Source organism: Amblyomma mixtum, chromosome 3, assembly GCF_055824585.1.
Source record: "Amblyomma mixtum isolate Tamu chromosome 3, ASM5582458v1, whole genome shotgun sequence".
NCBI lineage: Eukaryota > Metazoa > Arthropoda > Arachnida > Ixodida > Ixodidae > Amblyomma > Amblyomma mixtum.
The window spans coordinates 410,286,377-410,307,249 of NC_143014.1; the positions used below are offsets into that span (position 1 = coordinate 410,286,377).

At 50.7% G+C, this 20,873-nt stretch overlaps 2 protein-coding genes and 2 pseudogenes across 2 annotated transcripts; all 4 read right to left on the reverse strand.

Moving 5' to 3' along the window:
- Nucleotides 1–685: 685 nt before the first annotated feature.
- Nucleotides 686–1,866, reverse strand: LOC149357630 (uncharacterized). The gene has a single exon (XM_089576640.1). The coding sequence runs from the start codon at nucleotides 1,829–1,831 to the stop codon at nucleotides 686–688; it is 1,146 nt and encodes a 381-aa protein (XP_089432766.1). The 5' UTR covers nucleotides 1,832–1,866.
- A 1,316-nt stretch (nucleotides 1,867–3,182) lies between these two features.
- Nucleotides 3,183–6,399, reverse strand: LOC149357631 (uncharacterized; annotated as a pseudogene).
- Nucleotides 6,400–6,893: 494 nt separating this feature from the next.
- On the reverse strand, nucleotides 6,894–8,702 carry LOC149357632 (uncharacterized). The gene has a single exon (XM_089577953.1). It carries the CDS (start codon nucleotides 8,700–8,702, stop codon nucleotides 6,894–6,896), a length of 1,809 nt encoding a protein of 602 aa, XP_089434079.1.
- A 1,333-nt stretch (nucleotides 8,703–10,035) lies between these two features.
- The window catches only part of LOC149357633 (uncharacterized), a 48,905-nt pseudogene continuing 38,067 nt past the window's right edge, over nucleotides 10,036–20,873 (reverse strand).

Below are 20,873 nucleotides of genomic sequence, written 5' to 3' on the forward strand. Positions count from 1 at the left end.
CCTTCCGCGACGCCTTCGAAATTCCGCACAGTCTTGGCGCCGACAGAAACCATAATACTCGAACGAGGTGGGATGGTGACGTGGTCATCCAGGATGCAAAGTGCGGTCGGATGGTCTGGATCTCTGTGTATTGCATTCTCTGTGGAGAAACACACGGCCTTTGACTGGAGGTCGATGACCGCTCCATTCTCGGTCAAGAAATCCATCCCGAGAATGACGTCACGTGAACAATGTTCAAGTATAACGAACGTTGCCAGGTAGGTTGCGCCTTGAACTGCTACTCTTGATGTGCAAGTCCCGGTCGGTGTAACTAAGTGACCCCCGGCTGTACGAATCTGTGGGCCCATCCACGGAGTGGTGACCTTTTTCAGAGTGGCGGCGAAAGTTCCACTGAGGATAGAGTAATCCGCCCCTGTGTCGACGAGTGCAGCGACGTCTGTTCCGTCGAGGGAAATGCTCAGGTTTGCTGTTGAAGACGTCGTGTGAGAGGTACGGCGCGGTGTTCGGTCACGGCTGCGGTGCGGTGCGGGTTCATTTCGATACGTCAGGTGGCATTCACGTAGAGTCGGCGGTTCACGGTGTTGGACGGCATTCGGTCGTGGCATCGGGTGGCCACCTAGTTGCGGCGTAGGAGGGTCTGTTACATTTCGTCGGTGAGCAACCTCCCCCTCAAAGGTTGCTGCTTTTAGTTTTCCTGGCGGGGGCTTGGCGACCTTCCCCGAGGAAAGTCACCGTAAGACCGACGACGTGGAGATGGCGACCTGCGTCTCCCGCCGGCAGATTCGGCCAGATAATCGTTGATTTCTCTGGGTCGCTGCCCAGGCTGCGGACGTGGTGCATCTGCAGGGAACCCCGGCAGGCCCATCTGACGATACCGGCAGTTGCGGTACAGGTGACCCGGCTCACCGCAGTGATAGCAGAGAGGACGGTAGTTGGGAGTGCGCCAGATGTCACTTTTACGGGGATACGATGGAGCAGGACGAGAGGGTGGTGGCGGCCGAAAAGAGACCGGGGTTTCCTGAAGACGACTCGGCGGCAGTTGTGCGCGACGAGCAACAGCGGCGTATGTCATTCGCGGTGGGGCTGTGGACGGCTGGAAGGGAGCTGGTGTTGTAAGCGCCTGCTGCACCTCTTCCCGAATAACCTCGGATAGAGCAGAAACCGTTGGCGCAGGCGGCGTAGCCGGGAACAGCTTCTGGAGCTCCTCGCGAACGATAGCTCGTACGGTTTCGCGAAGCATGTGGGTGTTACTGATGTCCGTGGCTACCGCAGTCATGGCCAAAGGCTGACGCTCGTATTGCCGCAACCGCATATCGAGTGTCTTTTCCATGGTGGTTGCCTCCGACAGAAACTCTGCGACCGTGCTCGGTGGATTGCGAACCAGTCCGGCAAAGATTTGCTCCTTGACACCTCGCATAAGGTACCGGAGTTTCTTCTGCTCTGTCATGTCCGGGTCAGCTCGACGAAATAACTTTGCCATCTCTTCGAAGTATACCAGTATGCTTTCATTTGGTAACTGGGTTCGGGACTGAAGGAGCAGATCGGCCCGTTCTCTTCGAATCACCGTAGTGAAATCCTTCAGGAACTGGTCTTTAAATGCGTTCCATGTCGTTATGGACGACTCCCGGTTCTCGAACCACGTACGAGCTGCGCCCTCCAGCGAAAAGAACACGTGTTGAAGCTTCGAGTCTTCCGCCCATCTGTTGTACCGGGCTACGCGTTCAAATTTCTCCAGCCAGTCTTCCGGGTCTTCGCCTGGAGAACCTTGGAAGATCGGTGGCTCCCGAGGCTGCTGCAGCACAACAGAAGGTGAACTAATCGTCGTCTGCATGCCTATTTCGGGCTGGACGGTCGTCGACGATGGCGCTGAACGAACCGCTTGTGTTGAGCGAGACTCCGGAAGCCCAAACTCGGGTTGAAGGCCTTGGAGCCGGCGGCTACCGTGGTGTACAGGCGTCACCTCGATGGCAGATGACCCTCGAGGACTTGAATCCCTGCTTGCTGGGGGAGTCCGAGGCATGGAATGCGTTACCCAGCACCTCCACCAGATGTCACGGGTGGTACAGTACGTCCGGCTCGGTTGGACACTTCAAAGTAGGCGACTGCAGCGGACGTCAGTAGCAGTCCCAAAAGCGGAGCATTCGCAGCCAGACACTTCGGCTTCTTCCTAAGGCCAGCTCGCGCGCGCATTCCGCGCTCTCGTGGGTCTAGTAGAACGACGACGATGAATGGACGGTGTCAATATGTTTAGTTTCCATCGTTGCACATAATCGTTTGGTGTAATATTTAGGCATTTGAAGCCCATAACTTCTACTACACTTGTGCACAACTCTGCAGGGTTGTCGCCAGTTGGTTCAGTGACTCTCGCTGTCAGGGGTTCGGTGATCGCGCGATTGATTGATTGATCACAAACATCTTTATTTCTTCAATGTTCTCAGAACATGTGGGTGGGTCGCCTAGTGCGGTAGTCCACTGGCTGCTGCTGCTGCGCTGGCCCTCCCCACATGGCAGTAGACATGATATGATAAGTTATCACGTGGTTTGAGCGTTATCTTCTCCTCCACCAGCAAGAGAAAAATTTAAACGGTCGTAATTGGCTATTGATCGTTGATTATCCCAAAACGTACCAATACACTATTAGAAATACATTCGGGAAGGACATGGTAGTTTAGGACGCTTATAATATTGAAAACACACACCGTGAAATACTCAAGCCTATTAGCTTTTCCCTTCTGCTGAAAGGCGACCAGTTCGGCTCTGAGTTCAACGTGTGAGATCGGTTCATAGAAAAATGTCATCCTACTGCTTGCTGGGCCGCAAGCAGTAGGATGTTGACGTGCCACTGGTCGGTATCGGTCAGCTCCGTGGGTGGGCGTCCTGCCTTGGTACGGAACAAAGTGAGAAACGACTGCCCTACACCAATACTCCGGAAGAGCCCCGTCTTCGCAAACCAGACCTGCTGTAGGAGAACTTGGCATTGCTCAGCGCCCAAGTTGCACGAAGGACTTCTTGGCGACATTCAGTCCGGGTGTGCTGCGAGAGAGAGAGAGAACAACTTTTATTTAGAAAGCCTGCAGAGTCGGTTAGCCTCCCTCCAAGCAGGGAGGACAAGCTTTTACCGCGACGCGGCCACTACGTCAATCTCGTGCGTTGTGCTCCTTGAGGTCTTGTTACGTCCCTCGCTACTTCCGCGGGTTCGAGAGGGCCGCCGCCCCCTTCCTGGGGGTGCCGCCCCCCTCTCCTCGGTTTCGCTCGGTCGGTGCCTCTCGAGAGCTGCCGAGACCTGCTCGACGGCCTTGAGTTGTGTCTTTTGATCACAGCTCCTCGTTGCAGCCTCTAGCTGCGGCGGGATCGTCGTCTTCTCGCTGGCTTCGCGCGGATTTACGCTACAGTCCCAAAGGATGTGAGCCGCGGTGGCTCTCTCCTTCGCGCACAGTCTGCATATGTCGCTCGCGTGCACACTCGGACACACGTGCTTAGCTAGCACCGGGTTGAGCAGGGACCCCGTCTGTAACTGTCTATATAACACTGCCTCCTTCCGGGTAAGCCCCGGGTGAGGTGGCGGCATAGTCTGTCTGTTCAGTCTGTACCATTTCACTATTTCGTTGAAGGTGGTCATCTTGTCCTTGGCACTGCGCCGCGACCAGGACTCCGAGTCGGCCGTGCTTTCAGCCGCGCGGTTGGTTAGTCCTCGCGCGGCCGAGTTGGCCGTCTCGTTGTCGTTCACGTTTCCGCGTTCCGACACGTCACTGCCCATGTGGGCCGGAAACCACTTGATCACCACAGGACTGTTGCGTCCGATGTCTTCGGCCTTGCGCAGTATGCTCGCAGCCTCACTACATACCCTACCCTTGGCGTAGTTCTTCACTGCCGTTCTAGAGTCACACAACACTGTAGTACATCCGGGGTCGGAAACGGCCAAGGCGATGGCCACCTCCTCCGCCCGGTGCGCTTCTCGAGTCCGGACGCTCACCGCGGTCTTCGTTGCACCCGTCGATCCCCGACAACCACCGCCGCGTATGCGTCGGTGCTCCCTTGATACTCTGCCGCGTCCACGTAGGCGGCGCCTTCTTCTCTGGCGTGGAGGTCCACGAGAGCCCTGGCCCTCGCCGACCTCCGCTCCCTGTTGTGCTCGGGGTTCACGTTCTTCGGGATCGGGAAGCCCCTGAGCTTTCTGTTGATGCTATCTGGTATAGGTACGTCTTTCTGCTGCTTGCCTTCCCTCGGTTCGAGGCCAAGGTCCCGCAGTATCTGTCTTCCGGTTCTCGTTTCGGAGAGACGCTCGAGTTGCGCCGTTCTCTGTGCTTCGGCTATTTCGTCCAGTGTGTTTTGGACTCCCAGCGCCATGAATTTTTCGGTGCTCATGCCCCCGAGGAGACCGAGTGCCGCCTTATACGCCTTGCGTATGGTGGCGTCTATCTTGTTAAGTTCACTCGGCCTCCAGTTGTGGAAGGCGGCCACGTACGTTATGTGGCTAACTGCGAAGGATTGAACGAGCCTAGTCAGGCTCTCCTCCTTCATCCCCGCTTTTCTGTTGTACACCCTCTTGATGAGTCTCATTGCCGCAGCCGCCTTTCCCGCGAGCTTGTTGACCGTGTCACCGTTGACTCGGTTTCGCTGGACGAGCAGCCCGAGTATCCGAATCTTCTCGACCTCCGGTATTACCTGTCCTCCCTCCGTCTTGACCGTGATCTTGGGACGCTCGTACTTGACTTCCATATTCTTTCTTTTCCTGCACGATCCTTTCGGGGGAATCACCAGCAGTTCTGACTTGGCCGGGGAGCAAACGAGTCCAGCCCCGTCCAGCTGCTCCTCGATGGCGTTGACCGCTTCTTGCAGCGTTGTCGCGATGTGTCCGTCGCTTCCTCCCGGTACCCATAGCGTCACGTCGTCGGCGTAGATGGTGTGCCGGACTCCCGCTACTCTTTCTAGCCGGGTGGCTACCCCGATCATCACGAGGTTGAAGAGTAGCGGGGAGATCACCGACCCCTGCGGAGTTCCGACGCTGCCCAGCTTCTTCTCTTCGAGCTGTAGGTCTCCCGCACAGATTTCGGTGGTTCGTTCCGTCAGGAAGTCTTTGATGTACTGGTATGTCCTCCTGCCCATGTTTAGCCTGGATACTTGGGCCAGGATAGCCGAGTGCCTCACTTTATGAAAGGCGCTCTGCAAGTCCAGCCCGAGTACGGCTCTGTTGTCCTTGGTGCCCGTCGTATCGTCGATGATCTCGTTCTTCAGTAAGATCATGGCGTCTTGCGTCCCGAGTTTGTTCCGAAACCCGATGATGGAGTTTGGGTAAAGCTCCGATTCTTCCAGGTAACGCTGCCACCTGTTCATGAGAACGTGCTCGAGGACCTTTCCCACGCACGAAGTGAGTGAGATCGGCCTGAGGTTCTCTATGTTGGGCGGCCTGCCAGGCTTGGGGATGAGGATCGTCTTGGCTGCTTTCCATTGCTTGGGTAGCCTTCCTTCTTGCCAGCACTTATTGTAGAAGTTCGTGAGCGTTTCGATGGCCGCTTCGTTGAGGTTCTTGAGCGCTCTGTTGGTCACTCGATCGGGACCTGCGGCAGACCTTCCATTGAGTTCCTGCAGGGCAACTCTTACTTCCCAGGTCTGGATGTCGCGATCTAGTGTCTCGTTCTCCTTGCCTTGGTAATCCGGGTGTCTTTCCGTGGGGGTGGTCGGCAGGTACTTGGCGTCCAAGCGCCGCTTAACCTCGTCCTCCCCATGTTCGCAGATTGCCTTGTGTAGGATCCTGGCCAGGTTGTTGTGTTGGTGGCCCTTGGTCTTGGTTTCGTCGAGGAGGTGCCGCAGCATGTTCCACGTCTTGCCCTTGTGCATCTGTCCGTCGGCTTCGTTGCAGGCCTCTTTCCACTGTTGGGTGTATAGCACCCTGCAGTGGACCTCGATCTGCCTGTTGAGCTCGGCGATCTTCTTCCTTAGACTTCGGTTGGTTCGTCGCTTCTGCCACCTCGCCTTTATGGACTGCTTGGCTTCTATCAGGTGGGCCAGCCGACTGTCCATCTTGTCTATCCGTTCGTCCGTCTCTAGCTCTTTGGTGGCTCCTTGCGTCGTCTCAACGACGTTGGCCGCCCATTGCTCGATGTCCGTAATGTCCTCTTGCACCGCGGGTAGCGCCTTTCGAAAGGCGTCCCAGTCCGTAATGCGATGCTTTCTTATGCCGGTGTTGCCTTGGCCTTCGAGCAGTATGACGACCTCTACGATGTAGTGATCGCTGCCCAGCTCTTGGCCCGTGTTTCTCCGTTTCGCTTCTCTTGATCCTCCTTCAGTTTTGATGAAGGTAAGGTCCGGAGTTGTGTCTCTCGGAACAGATGTGCCGATCCTGGTGGGAAAGGGCGGATCCGTGATTAGGTTCAGTCCGACGTCGGTGGTGTCTTGCATCAGCTCTCTCCCCTTGACCGTCGTTCTGTGGTAGCCCCAGTCTTGGCTCGGTGCGTTAAAGTCTCCGCACACTACGAGCGTATTGCTTGCCGCGACTGAAGCTGCCTTGTGGAACAGTGCCTTGAATTTCTGTTGTCCGTGGGACGGGTTGCTGTAGACGTTCACCAGGAAAGTGCTCTCCCTCCTCTTCTTTCCCGTGATTACTTCCACCGTGCAGTGTTCGATGGCGCTTCTGCCGATCATTTCGTGTTCCACGAAGGTGATCCCTCTCCTAACGAAGGTGCAGACCCCTCTGCCCTTGCCCTTGGATGTGTCCCTTTTGCTCGGCGGGCTGTCGTGCGACCGGTAGCCCGGTAGTTTCGGCGTCTCTTCGCTGTGTGTTTCTTGAATCATTATGACGTCTGGTTTCCTCGTTAGTTGCTGCAAGTGTTGCTGCAGCACTGCTCTCTTGCCGGTAAAGCCGTTGCAGTTCCAGTGCCAGACCAAGAGGTCTCTCACTGGGGGTGTGGATGCTGCTGTACTTGCTGTCCCGTCCATGATTGCTGCAGTTTGGCGGTGATCTGTGCTTCCATACATTGTATTTGTGCCTGTATCTGCGTCTGCAGCTGTGCTTGCATTTGCGCCATCATGTTCTGGATCGTGCTCTGTATATTCGTTGTCATCTGCTGAACCGTTTGCGCGAGCGCAGTAAGTCGTTCGTTGGTTTCCTTGCTTGTCGCCTCCAGACGGTCGATTCTGACGTCCTGTTTTTCGATTCTCTCCATTGTCTTTCGTTCCTTGGCGACCTCTATGGCTCTCCTCTTGGGAGCCGGTCCCGCCGTTTTCGTGGCTCTCGGGTCCACCTCGACCTCTAGTTCGTCCTCGGTTATCTCTTCTTGTTCCCTCTCTTGTGCGGGCTTCGGCAGCAGCTGCTGCTGTTGCTGCATCGCAATTAATGTCGTTAGCTTCGCGTTGATTTCCTTGATGGTTGCGTCCTGCTCGGCGATTCTCTGCTTTAGCTTCTCGATCTCGTCTCTTAGGGCTTTTATTACCATTCCATTCTCTTCTTGGAACTTCTTCGTGGCGTTTTGCGCCGGTGGTTGTCTTTTCTCTGTCACGTTAGCCTTGACTGCTTCGGCCCAGGTGACTCTTTCCCCCGACTGCGACGGTTTGTGGCGGCTGGCGCTCCTGCCTCCCTTGCTGTTGTCCCTCTTGCGGCTGCTGTCGCGCTGCCTCGAATCCCCGCGGGGTCTCTCAGCAGACGGCGCTCGCAGCGGCGGAAAGCTTTTCGGATCCAGTTGTTGCTGCATGGCTTCCATCTTGCGTTCCCATTGCCGTCTTTTGACCACATACGGCATCTTGTACTTGTTCTTGCATTCCCTCTCGCCCGTTGTATGCTGTCCCCCGCAGAGCTTGCACTTGGGCTTGCATTCGCGTTTGTGATCCTCGCTGGGGTTCACGATTCCGCAGCCGAAGCATACTTTGGCATTGGGATTCGGGCGTACGTCTCTTCTATGGATGATCCTGCCGCATTGCCTGCACACGTCAAAGTGCTTGCGGTAAAGCCCGCACCTGACTAATATCGAGCCATACTTGACGTAGTTCGGTACTTTTTGTCCAGCGAAGAGTACTATCATTGTGGTTGTATTGCCGATTCTGTGCGCCTCCACCGCTAGGGGGTTGCATGGGTTCACGATGTTTTCGGTTATCTCTTCCGGGGTGTCGTGTACGGCTATGCCTCGGATGACTCCCTTGACCGTGCCGTCCGGCGCCGTTCGGTAGGCGCTGACTTCGGATGCCTTGTCTCCTACGTTTAGGGTTTTGACCTTAGAGTACAGCGTGGCACGCCTCTCGTCCGGGGTGCTGACCACGATGATGTTTGGCTGCGCGTTCGTGCAGATGGTGTCTGCTTTGGCTTCTTCCTTCGTTATTCGAACCGCCGTCATGACGGCCGACATAATTATTGAAACCTCAGTTCTCGCTACGTTGAGACCTCCCCGTGGTCTCATGACTATCTTGGTGTCTTCCTTCGGCATGTCTATCGGCATCATCGCCGCTTTCGTTACCGAGGCTGCAACTCTCTTAGCAAAACTGGCCCTAGTCTTGGGTCTAGACTGGCGAGTAGTGGCGGCGGACTCACCGTTTTCCTTGCCGGCCATGATCTGCTTGATGCGCTTGCCGGAGGCCGACCAGCCTTCGGCTTCTTCCGGTGTAATGTCCTCTCCGGGAACTTCAATGGACGTACGCGCGCCGAGACTGCCGATGCTCGGCGCTGACGTTATGTTGTCTCCCATCGACGTGGCCACTTCCATGTCGGACGCCATCTTGGTCGTACTCGTCGTCGGGTTAGGCCTAGCGGCCGGGCCCGTCGCCACCGGTGGCCGTACTTGTGGTAGGCCGACGCTAGGCCTAGCACCGCACCAGAGAAAAGTCCTCGGAAATCGGGAGAATCACGTACCGCTTGGTCAAAACTGGTACCGGTCGATGCCCCGCACCTTCGCGCACACTTTGATACCAAATATATCGCGGTAACTGTAAATTAACACTGCGTTAATTGGCATAATAGCAGGGGCCGATGAGAAGCGCGTCCCCTCCCGTCGGCGACCGCAGCGCCCTCTCGGTGTGCTGCCGCTCATTTTTTCTGCGCCTCCGCGCGCGCGACGACGCCTTTCGGCTGCGAACAACTAGCACCGACTTTTGGAAAGCACGGCGGCCACAGCTCGCGAGCGCCATGCAGTTTTCCCCACTAGATCTCGCCCCCACAGCTCGCGGCGCATCATGGAGGAAGGAAAATGTCCTTTTTCCATGGTAACTCGGCATTGAGCGAGTGCGCCGGCGGCCGCCGGGACAGGCGACTGGGAGAATGGAGTGAATAATTTCACTGCGACGAGTTTTCAGTGGGTGGTCGGCTCGACTAGATCGCCTTTATGGCTTTGGAAACAGCAGCACTGACGAAGGTCTACGCAGAGTCCTCCCCGTTAATCGGCGTGTCAGCGCGCGCTCATTTCTTTCTGCCTTCATATGCATTTTGTTTTCATATGTATTTTTTTGCAAAGGGCAAGCACTCCGCCGCTTCCCTCCAGCCCCGCGCGCTGCATAGCAGAAACTTTGGACAGTAAATAATTAGCACTGTTTGTGGACCTCGTAGGGCGCTTTTAGAGCAGCACCGTCACGTGAAGTGTTTCGCCCGTGTCGCTTGCTTGGTCCTGCATACATACAAAATTATACGCGTCGCCCGGAACTACACCCGCGACTGGAAAATCGCACTCCGCCGTGCACGCTTCTGGGGTTCTGATCTATGTGCTCCCCGCCCGCCTCTGTCTTGGCCTCACAACGCGCACCGACTTGGCCAGAGAAAATATTCAATTTGCTGTGGCCGTACGGCAGCGCAGCAAAATTAAAGAAAAATGAACACTCTGCTAATTGGTAATAGAGGGCTAACAACACCTGGAACGGTCTACGCGCAGAGCTAGCACAGACAAACTTTATTTAGTTCAGATAAGTGGCATCAGGGCGGACTTGCCCCCCACCCTCCCCCCCGCGTCCTTGTTAACCGGCCGAGATCCCTCGGGACCTGGCGGCTTCGAAGGCTTGTCTTACGACGGTCTTATGCTCTTCCAGGTCCTATGGCTCCGTGGCGATACCATCCAGGACTCCTTACTGACAGCTGCAGCGGTGGATTGGGCGCATGCAAACGTCATATGGGCTGTTCAGCTCCTCTGCAGGGCGAAATGCCGCGTCGGACCGCGGGTACGGGCGCTCGATTCGAGGCGCCGCTGTAACATCGTTGATGCAGACGACACACTAAGATTTAGACTACATGTTGCATAAATTATTGCTACCTCACAACAGAAAAAAATAAAATAACACTTTATACTCTAACGCGAAACATATCTGCGATAAGAAATGCATAGTTGCCATGATGGGCACAAACGTCTGGCCACAATGCATCAAAAATTTTAAAGCTCAACAACAATGTATTTGTTGTAAGCTTGGAACTCACACTGTTTTCCTTGCTGCAGAAATGAGGTTCCTTTTGTTTCAGCAAATAATAAGTTCCCACTAAGCATTTTTAGTACAAGCAGGAGGTGATAGTTTGGTTCAGAAATCTGGCCACCAAGGTTATTCACGTAAGTCTGGCAACAAAGTAAAAAATTTGAAAAAAAATGTTAAATATTGTTATAAAATAATTATGCAGCTACAAATTTTGAATTTATAAAACACAGAACATATCCGCGAATAGAAATAGCTGCCATTATGAGCACAAACGTCTGGCCACACTGCATAAAAAATCTGAAAGCTCAACAACAATGTCTTTGTTGTAAGATTGGAACTTACGCTGTTTTGATTGCTGCGGAAATGAGGCTGTTTTTGTGTCAGCAAATAACATGTTGCCACTGAGCATTTTTAGTAAAAGTCGGAAGTGATAGTTTTCGTTCAGAAATTTGGCCACCAAGGTTATTCACGAAAGTCTGGCAACAGTCTAAATTTTGAAACAAATGTTAAATTTTGTTATAAAATATTCATGCAGCTGCAAATTTGGAATTAATAAAATTTGTTTAGTTTGCATCGTTGCACATAATACTTTGGAGTAATTTTTAGGCATTTGAAGCCCATAAATTCTACTACACTTGTGCACAACTCTGCAGGGTTGTCGCCAGTTGGTTCAGTGACTCTCGCTGTCAGGGGTTCGGTGATCGCGCGATTGATTGATTCATTACAAACATCTTTATTTCTTAAATGTTCTCAGAACATGTGGGTGGGCCGCCTAGTGCGGTAGTCCACTGGCTGCTGCTACTGCGCTGGCCCTCCCCACATGACAGTAGACATGACATGATAAGTTATCACGTGGTTTGAGCGTTATCTTCTGCTCCACCAGCAAGAGTAAAATTTAACCGGTCGTAATTGGCTATATTTATCGTTGATTATCCCAAAACGTACCTATACACTATTTGAAATGCATTCGGGAAGGACGTAGTAATTTAGGACGCTTATAATATTCAAAACACACACCGTGAAATACTCAAGCCTTTTAGCTTTTCCCTTCTGCTGAACGGCGACCAGTTCGGCTCTGAGTTCAACATGTGAGATCGGCTCACTAGAAAAATGTCATCCTACTGCTTGCTGGGCCGCAAGCAGTAGGATGTTGTCGTGCCACTGGTCGGTATCGGTCGGCTCCGTGGGTGGGCGTCCTGCCTTGGTACGGAACAAGGTGAGAAACGACTGACCTACACCAATACTCCGGAAGAGCCCCGTCTTCGCAAACCAGACCTGCTGTAGGAGAACTTGGCATTGCTCAGCGCCCAAGTTGCACGAAGGACTTCTTGGCGACATCCAGTCCGGGCGTGCTGCCGCTCATTTTTTCTGCGCCTCCGCGCGCGCGACGACGCCTTTCGGCTGCGAACAACTTGCACCGAGTTTTGGAAAGCACGGCGGCCACAGCTGGCGAGCGCCAAGCGGTTTTCCGCACTAGATCTCGCCCCCACAGCTCGCGGCTCATCATGGAGGAAGGAAAATGTCCTTTTTCCATGGTAACTCGGCATTGAGCGAGTGCGCCGGCGGCCGCCGGGACAGGCGACTGGGAGAATGGAGTGAATAATTTCACTGCGACGAGTTTTCAGTGGGTGGTCGACTCGACTAGATCGCCTTTATGGCTTTGGAAACAGCAGCACTGACGAAGGTCTACGCAGAGTCCTCCCCGTTAATCGGCGTGTTAGCGCGCGCTCATTTCTTTTTGCCTTCATATGCATTTTGTTTTCATATGTATTTTTTTGCAAAGGGCAAGCACTCCGCCGCTTCCCTCCAGCCCCGCGCGCTGCATAGCAGAAACTTTGGACAGTAAATAATTAGCACTAATTGTGGACCTCGTAGGGCGCTGTTAGAGCAGCACCGTCGCGTGAAGTGTTTCGCCCGTGTCGCTTGCTTGGTCCTGCATACACAGAAAATTATACGCGTCGCCCGGAAGTACACCCGCGACTGGCAAATCGGACTCCGCCGTGCACGCTTCTGGGGTTCTGATCTATGTGCTCCCCGCCCGCCTCTGCCTTGGCCTCAAAACGCGGACCGACTTGGCCAGAGAACATATTCAATTTGCTGTGGCCGTAAGGCAGCGCAGCAAAATTAAAGAAAAATGAACACTCTGCTAGTTGGTAAAAGAGGGCTAACAACACTTGGAACGGGCTACGCGCAGAGCTAGCACAGACAAACTTTATTTAGTTCAGATAAGTGGCAGGAGGGCAGACTTGCCCCCCACCCTCCCCCCCGCGTCCTTGTCAACCGGCCGAGATCCCTCGGGACCTGGCGGCTTCGAAGGCTAGTCTTACGACGGTCTTATGCTCTTCGAGGTCCTATGGATGCGTGGCGATACCACCCAGGACTCCTTACTGACAGCTGCAGCGGTGGATTGGGCGCATGCAAACGTCATATGGGCTGGGCAGCTCCTCTGCAGGGCGAAATGCCGCGTCGGACCGCGTTTACGGGCGCTCGATGCGAGGCGCCGCTGTAACATCGTTGATGCAGACGACTCACTAAGATTTAGACTAGATGTTGCATAAATTATTGCTACCTCACAGCAGAAAAAATAAAATAATATTATTTACTCTAACGCGAAATATATCTGCGATAAGAAATGCATAGTTGCCATGATGAGCACAAACGTCTGGCCACAATGCATAAAAAATTTGAAAGCTCAACAACAATGTCTTTGTTGTAAGCTTGGAGCTCACACTGTTTTACTTGCTGCAGAAATGAGGTTCCTTTTGTCTCAGCAAATAATAAGCTCCCACTAAGCATTTTTAGTACAAGCGGGAAGTGATAGTTTTCGTTCAGAAATCTGGCCACCAAGGTTATTGACGTAAGTCTGGCAACAAAGTAAAAAATTTGAAACAAATGTTAAATATTGTTATAAAATACTTAGGCAGCTACAAATTTTGAATTTATAAAACAGAGAACATATCCGCGAGTAGAAATAGTTGCCATTATGAGCACAAACGTCTGGCCACACAGCATAAAAAATCTGAAAGCTCAACAGCAATTTCTTTGTTGTAAGATTGGAACTTACGCTGTTTTGATTGCTGCGGAAATGAGGCTGTTTTTGTGTCAGCAAATAATATGTTCCCACTAAGCATTTTTAGTACAAGCGGGAAGTGATAGTTTGGTTCAGAAATCTGGCCACCAAGGTTATTCACGTAACTCTGGCAACAAAGTAAAAAATTTGAAACAAATGTTATATATTGTTATAAAATAATTATGCAGCTACAAATTTTGAATTTATAAAACTAAGAACATATCCGAGAATAGAAATAGTTTCCATTATGAGCACAAACGTCTGGCCACACTGCATAAAAAATCTGAAAGCTCAACAACAATGTCTTTGTTGTAAGATTGGAACTTACGCTGTTTTGATTGCTGCGAAAATGAGGCTGTTTTTGTGTCAGCAAATAATATGTTGCCACTGAGCATTTTTAGTAAAAGTGGAAAGTGATAGTTTTCGTTCAGAAATCTGGCCACCAAGGTTATTCACGTAAGTCTGGCAACAGTCTAAATTTTGAAACAAATGTTAAATTTTGTTATAAAATATTTATGCAGCTGCAAATTTGGAATTAATAAAATTTGTTTAGTTTCCATCTTTGCACATAATCGTTTGGTGTAATTTTTAGGCATTTGAAGCCCATAACTTCTACTACACTTGTGCACAACTCTGCAGGGTTGTCGCCAGTTGGTTAAGTGACTCTCGTTGTCAGGGGTTCGGTGATCGCGCGATTGATTGATTGATTACAAACATCTTTATTTCTTCAATGTTCTCAGAACATGTGGGTGGGCCGCCTAGTGCGGTAATCCACTGGCTGCTGCTGCTGCTGCGCTGGCCCTCCCCACATGACAGTAGACATGATATGATAAGTTATCACGTGGTTTGAGCGTTATCTTCTGCTCCACCAGCAAGAGAAAAATTTAAGCGGTCGTAATTGGCTATTGATCGTTGATTGTCCCAAAACGTACCTATACACTATTGGAAATACATTCGGGAAGGACATGGTAGTTTAGGACGCTTATAATATTCAAAACACACACCCTGAAATACTGAAGCCTATTAGCTTTTCCCTTCTGCTGAAAGGCGACCAGTTCGGCTCTGAGTTCAACGTGTGAGATCCGTTCACTAGAAAAATGTCATCCTACTCCTTGCTGGGCCGGAAGCGGTAGGATATTGACATGCCACTGGTCGGTATCGGTCAGCTCTGTGGGTGGGCGTCCTGCCTTGGTACGGAACAAAGTGAGAAACGACTGCCCTACACCAATACTCCGGAAGAGCCCCGTCTTCGCAAACCAGACCTGCTGTAGGAGAACTTGGAGTTGCTCAGCGCCCAAGTTGCACGAAGGACTTCTTGGCGACATCCAGTCCGGGTGTGCTGCCGCTCATTTTTTCTGCGCCTCCGCGTGCGCGACGACGCCTTTCGGCTGCGAGCAACTAGCACCGACTTTTGGAAAGCACCCCGGCCACAGCTAGCGAGCGCTATGCGGTTTTCCGCACTACATCTCGCCCGCACAGCTCGCGGCGCATCATGGAGGAAGGAAAATGTCCTTTTTCCATGGTAACTCGGCGTTGAGCTAGTGCGCCGGCGGCCGCCGGGACAGGCGACTGGGAGAATGGAGTGAATAATTTCACTGCGACGAGTTTTCAGTGGGTGTTCGGCTCGACTAGATCGCCTTAATGGCTTTGGAAACAGGAGCACTGACGAAGGTCTACGCAGAGTCCTCCCCGTTAATCGGCGTGTCAGCGCGCGCTCATTTCTTTTTGCCTTCATATGCATTTTGTTTTCATATGTATTTTTTTGCAAAGGGCAAGCACTCCGCCGCTTCCCTCCAGCCCCGCGCGCTGCATAGCAGGAACTTTGGACAGTAAATAATTAGCACTGTTTGTGGACCTCGTAGGACGCTGCTAGAGCAGCGCCGTCGCGTGAAGTGTTTCGCCCGTGTCGCATGCTTGGTCCTGCATACACAGAAAATTTTACGCCTCGCCCGGAAGTACACCCGCGACTGGCAAATCGGACTCCGCCGTGCACGCTTCTGGGGTTCTGATCTATGTGCTCCCCGCCCGCCTCTGTCTTGGCCTCAAAACGCGGACCGACTTGGCCACAGAAAATATTCAATTTGCTGTGGCCGTAAGGCAGTGCAGCAAAATTAAAGAAAAATGAACACTCTGCTAGTTGGTAAAAGAGGGCTAACAACACTTGGAACGGGCTACGCGCAGAGCTAGCACAGACAAACTTTATTTAGTTCAGATAAGTGGCAGGAGGGCGGACTTGCCCCCCACCCTCCCCCCGCGTCCATATCAACCGGCCGAGATCCCTCGGGACCTGGCGGCTTCGAAGGCTAGTCTTACGACGGTCTTATGCTCTTCCAGGTCCTATGGCTGCGTGGCGATACCACCCAGGACTCCTTACTGACAGCTGCAGCGGTGGATTGGGCGCATGTAAACGTCATATGGGCTGGGCAGCTCCTCTGCAGGGCGAAATGCCGCGTCGGACCGCGGGTACGGGCGCTCGATGCGAGGCGCCGCTGTAACATCGTTGATGCAGACGACTCACTAAGATTTAGACTAGATGTTGCATAAATTATTGCTACCTCACAACAGAAAAAATAAAAAAATACTTTTTACTCTAACGCGAAATATATCTGTGATAAGAAATGCATAGTTGCCATGATGAGCACAAACGTCTGGCCACAATGCATCAAAAATTTGAAAGCTCAACAACAATGTCTTTGTTGTAAGCTTGGAGCTCACACTGTTTTACTTGCTGCAGAAATGAGGTTCCTTTTGTCTCAGCAAATAATAAGTTCCCACTAAGCATTTTTAGTACAAGCGGGAAGTGATAGTTTTCGTTCAGAAATCTGGCCACCAAGGTTATTCACGTAAGTCTGGCAACAAAGTAAAAAATTTGAAACAAATGTTAAATATTGTTATAAAATACTTAGGCAGCTACAAATTTGGAATTTATAAAACACAGAACATATCCGCGAATAGAAATAGTTGCAATTATAAGCACAAAAGTCTGGCCACACAGCATAAAAAATCTGGAAGCTCAACAACAATGTCTTTGTTGTAAGATTGGAACTTACGCTGTTTTGATTGCTGCGGAAATGAGGCTGTATTTGTGTCAGCAAATAATATGTTCCCACTAAGCATTTTTAGTACAAGCGGGAAGTGATAGTTTGGTTCAGAAATCTGGCCACCAAGGTTATTCACGTAAGTCTGGCAACAAAGTAAAAAATTTGAAACAAATGTTATATATTGTTATAAAATAATTATGCAGCTACAAATTTTGAATTTAAAAAGAGAAGATATCCGCGAATAGAAATAGTTGACATTATGAGCACAAACGTCTGGCCACACTGCATAAAAAATCTGAAAGCTCAACAACAATGTCTTTGTTGTAAGATTGGAACTTACGCTGTTTTGATTGCTGCGGAAATGAGGCTGTTTTTGTGTCAGCAAATAATATGTTGCCACTGAGCATTTTAGTAAAAGTGGGAAGTGATAGTTTTCGTTCAGAAATCTGGCCACCAAGGTTATTCACGTAGGTCTGGCAACAGTCTAAATTTTGAAACAAATGTTAAATTTTGTTATAAAATATTTATGCAGCTGCAAATTTGGAATTAATAAAATTTGTTTAGTTTCTATCGTTGCACGTAATCGTTTGGTGTAATTTTTAGGCATTTGAAGCCCATAACTTCTACTACACTTGTGCAACACTCTGCAGGGTTGTCGCCAGTTTGTTCAGTGACTCTCGCTGTCAGGGGTTCGGTGATCGCGCGATTGATTGATTGATTACAAACATCTTTATTTCTTCAATGTTCTCAGAACATGTGGGTGGGCCGCCTAGTGCGGTAGTCCACTGGCTGCTGCTGCTGCGCTGGCCCTCCCCACATGTCAGTAGACATGATATGATAAGTTATCACGTGGTTTGAGCGTTATCTTCTGCTCCACCAGCAAGAGAAAAATTTAAGCGGTCGTAATTGGCTATTGATCGTTGATTATCCCAAAACGTGCTATACACTATTAGAAATACATTCGGGAAGGACATAGTAGTTTAGGACGCTTATAATATTCAAAACACACACCGTGAAATACTCAAGCCTATTAGCTTTTCCCTTCTGCTGAAAGGCGACCAGTTCGGCTCTGAGTTCAACGTGTGAGATCCGTTCACTAGAAAAATGTCATCCTACTCCTTGCTGGGCCGCAAGCGGTAGGATGTTGACGTGCCACTGGTCGGTATCGGTCAGCTCTGTGGGTGGGCGTCCTGCCTTGGTAAGGAACAAAGTGAGAAACGACTGCCCTACACCAATACTCCGGAAGAGCCCCGTCTTCGCAAACCAGACCTGCTGTAGGAGAACTTGGAGTTGCTCAGCGCCCAAGTTGCACGAAGGACTTCTTGGCGACATCCAGTCCGGGTGTGCTGCCGCTCATTTTTTCTGCGCCTCCGCGTGCGCGACGACGCCTTTCGGCTGCGAGCAACTAGCACCGACTTTTGGAAAGCACGGCGGCCACAGCTCGCGAGCGCCATGCGGTTTTCCGCACTACATCTCGCCCCCACAGCTCGCGGCGCATCATGGAGGAAGGAAAATGTCCTTTTTTCATGGTAACTCGGCGTTGAGCTAGCGCGCCGGCGGCCGCCGGGACAGGCGACTGGGAGAATGGAGTGAATAATTTCACTTCGACGAGTTTTCAGTGGGTGGTCGGCTCGACTAGATAGCCTTTATGGCTTTGGAAACAGCAGCACTGACGAAGGTCTACGCAGAGTCCTCCCCGTTAATCCGCGTGTAAGCGCGCGCTCATTTCTTTTTGCCTTCATATGCATTTTGTTTTCATATGTATTTTTTTGCAAAGGGCAAGCACTCCGCCGCTTCCCTCCAGCCCCGCGCGCTGCATAGCAGGAACTTTTGACAGTAAATAATTAGCACTGTTTGTGGACCTCGTAGGGCGCTGTTAGAGCAGCACCGTCGCGTGAAGTGTTTCGCCCGTGTCGCTTGCTTGGTCCTGCATACACAGAAAATTTTACGCGTCGCCCGGAAGTACACCCGCGACTGGCAAATCAGACTCCGCCGTGCATGCTTCTGGGGTTCTGATCTATGTGCTCCCCGCCCGCCTCTGTCTTGGCCTCAAAACGCGGACCGAATTGGCCAGAGAAAATATTCAATTTGCTGTGGCCGTAAGGCAGCGCAGCAAAATAAAAGAAAAATGAACACTCTGCTAGTTGGTAAAGGAGGGCTAACACTTGGAACGGGCTACGCGCAGAGCTAGCACAGACAAACTATTTAGTTCAGACAAGTGGCAGGAGGGCGGACGTGCCCTCCACCCTCCCCCCCGCGTCCTTGTCAACCGGCCGAGATCCCTCGGGACGTGGCGGCTTCGAAGGCTAGTCTTACGACGGTCTTATGTTCTTCCAGGTCCTATGGCTGCGTGGCGATACCACCCAGGACTCCTTACTGACAGCTGCAGCGGTGGATTGGGCGCATGCAAACGTCATATGGGCTGGGCAGCTCCTCTGCGGGGCGAAATGCCGCGTCGGACCGCGTTTACGGGCGCTCGATGCGAGGCGCCGCTGTAACATCGTTGATGCAGACGACTCACTAAGATTTAGACTAGATGTTGCATAAATTATTGCTACCTCACAGCAGAAAAAATAAAATAATATTATTTACTCTAACGCGAAATATATCTGCGATAAGAAATGCATAGTTGCCATGATGAGCACAAACGTCTGGCCACAATGCATAAAAAATTTGAAAGCTCAACAACAATGTCTTTGTTGTAAGCTTGGAGCTCACACTGTTTTACTTGCTGCAGAAATGAGGTTCCTTTTGTCTCAGCAAATAATAAGCTCCCACTAAGCATTTTTAGTACAAGCGGGAAGTGATAGTTTTCGTTCAGAAATCTGGCCACCAAGGTTATTGACGTAAGTCTGGCAACAAAGTAAAAAATTTGAAACAAATGTTAAATATTGTTATAAAATACTTAGGCAGCTACAAATTTTGAATTTATAAAACAGAGAACATATCCGCGAGTAGAAATAGTTGCCATTATGAGCACAAACGTCTGGCCACACAGCATAAAAAATCTGAAAGCTCAACAGCAATTTCTTTGTTGTAAGATTGGAACTTACGCTGTTTTGATTGCTGCGGAAATGAGGCTGTTTTTGTGTCAGCAAATAATATGTTCCCACTAAGCATTTTTAGTACAAGCGGGAAGTGATAGTTTGGTTCAGAAATCTGGCCACCAAGGTTATTCACGTAACTCTGGCAACAAAGTAAAAAATTTGAAACAAATGTTATATATTGTTATAAAATAATTATGCAGCTACAAATTTTGAATTTATAAAACTAAGAACATATCCGAGAATAGAAATAGTTTCCATTATGAGCACAAACGTCTGGCCACACTGCATAAAAAATCTGAAAGCTCAACAACAATGTCTTTGTTGTAAGATTGGAACTTACGCTGTTTTGATTGCTGCGAAAATGAGGCTGTTTTTGTGTCAGCAAATAATATGTTGCCATTGAGCATTTTTAGTAAAAGTGGGAAGTGATAGTTTTCGTTCAGAAATCTGGCCACCAAGGTTATTCACGTAAGTCTGGCAACAGTCTAAATTTTGAAACAAATGTTTAATTTTCTTATAAAATATTTATGCAGCTGCAAATTTGGAATTATTAAAATTTGTTTAGTTTGTATCGTTGCACATAATCGTTTGGTGTAATTTTTAGGCATTTGAAGCCCATAACTTCTACTACACTTGTGCACAACTCTGCAGGGTTGTCGCCAGTTGGTTCAGTGACTCTCGCTGTCAGGGGCTCGGTGATCGCGCGATTGATTGATTGATTACAAACATCTTTATTTTTTCAATGTTCTCAGAACATGTGGGTGGGCCGCCTAGTGCGGTAGTCCACTGGCTCCTGCTGCTGCTCTGGCCCTCCCCACATGACAGTAGACATGACATGATAAGTTATCACGTGGTTTGAGCGTTACCTTCTGCTCCACCAGCAAGAGCAAAATTTAACCGGTCGTAATTGGCTATTGATCGTTGATTATCCCAAAACGTACCTATACACTATTTGAAATACATTCGGGAAGGAAATAGTAATTTAGTACGCTTATAATATTCAAAACACACACCGTGAAATACTCAAGCCTTTTAGCTTTTCCCTTCTGCTGAAAGGCGACCAGTTCGGCTCTGAGTTCAACGTGTGAGATCGGCTCACTAGAAAAATGTCATCCTACTGCTTGCTGGGCCGCAAGCAGTAGGATGTTGACGTGCCACTGGTCGGTATCGGTCAGCTCCGTGGGTGGGCGTCCTGCCTTGGTACGGAACAAAGTGAGAAACGACTGCCCTACACCAATACTCCGGAAGAGCCCCGTCTTCGCAAACCAGACCTGCTGTAGGAGAACTTTGCGTTGCTCAGCGCCCAAGTTGCACGAAGCACTTCTTGGCGACATCCAGTCC

Coding starts and splice junctions, on each gene's coding strand:
- LOC149357630 (XM_089576640.1), bottom strand. CDS start 1,831: ATGCAGACGACGATTAGTTCACCTTCTGTTGTGCTGCAGCAGCCTCGG.
- LOC149357632 (XM_089577953.1), bottom strand. CDS start 8,702: ATGGCGTCCGACATGGAAGTGGCCACGTCGATGGGAGACAACATAACG.